We start from the raw sequence: 344 nt of genomic DNA, 5'->3' as shown, positions 1-344 counted from the left end.
TAGCTACTCTGCTTCAACCCAGCGAGACAGTCTTGCAGGCATTGAAGCGCCTTGGCTCTAAAAAATCGATGCGAGTTCGTTCTGGTGACAAGCGCAAACGGGTACAGAGATGCGAGAATGAGTCAGCGCAGACTCTAGAGGAGAAGTATCAATTCGAGCATGTCACAGAAGCTGCAGATTTTCTTATGAGATTAGGAGATGTTGGTGTTTACAGTAAGACTAATGAGGAGTTCATTTCTGAAAAAAAAGCTCTGGAGACGCGAGCACCTCGCGCAACCGAGAGAAGGTACTTCAAATTGATTCTCTAGGACGGACTTGTAATGACAAAAGCAAAATTCGAGTGT

General features: G+C 45.3%; 1 protein-coding gene across 1 annotated transcript; it reads left to right on the top strand.

Moving 5' to 3' along the window:
• Positions 1-68: 68 nt before the first annotated feature.
• On the top strand, positions 69-321 carry PHALS_01770 (uncharacterized protein; the record flags this gene model as incomplete). The annotated part of the gene is made up of 2 exons (XM_024716228.1): positions 69-286; positions 309-321. 2 exons carry the CDS (start codon positions 69-71, stop codon positions 319-321), a joined length of 231 nt encoding a protein of 76 aa, XP_024581847.1.
• Between the last annotated feature and the right edge of the window lie 23 nt (positions 322-344).

This window comes from Plasmopara halstedii, assembly GCF_900000015.1.
Source record: "Plasmopara halstedii genome assembly, contig: Scaffold_1588, whole genome shotgun sequence".
Taxonomy (NCBI): domain Eukaryota; phylum Oomycota; class Peronosporomycetes; order Peronosporales; family Peronosporaceae; genus Plasmopara; species Plasmopara halstedii.
This window is presented reverse-complemented; position numbering and strand designations above follow the sequence as displayed.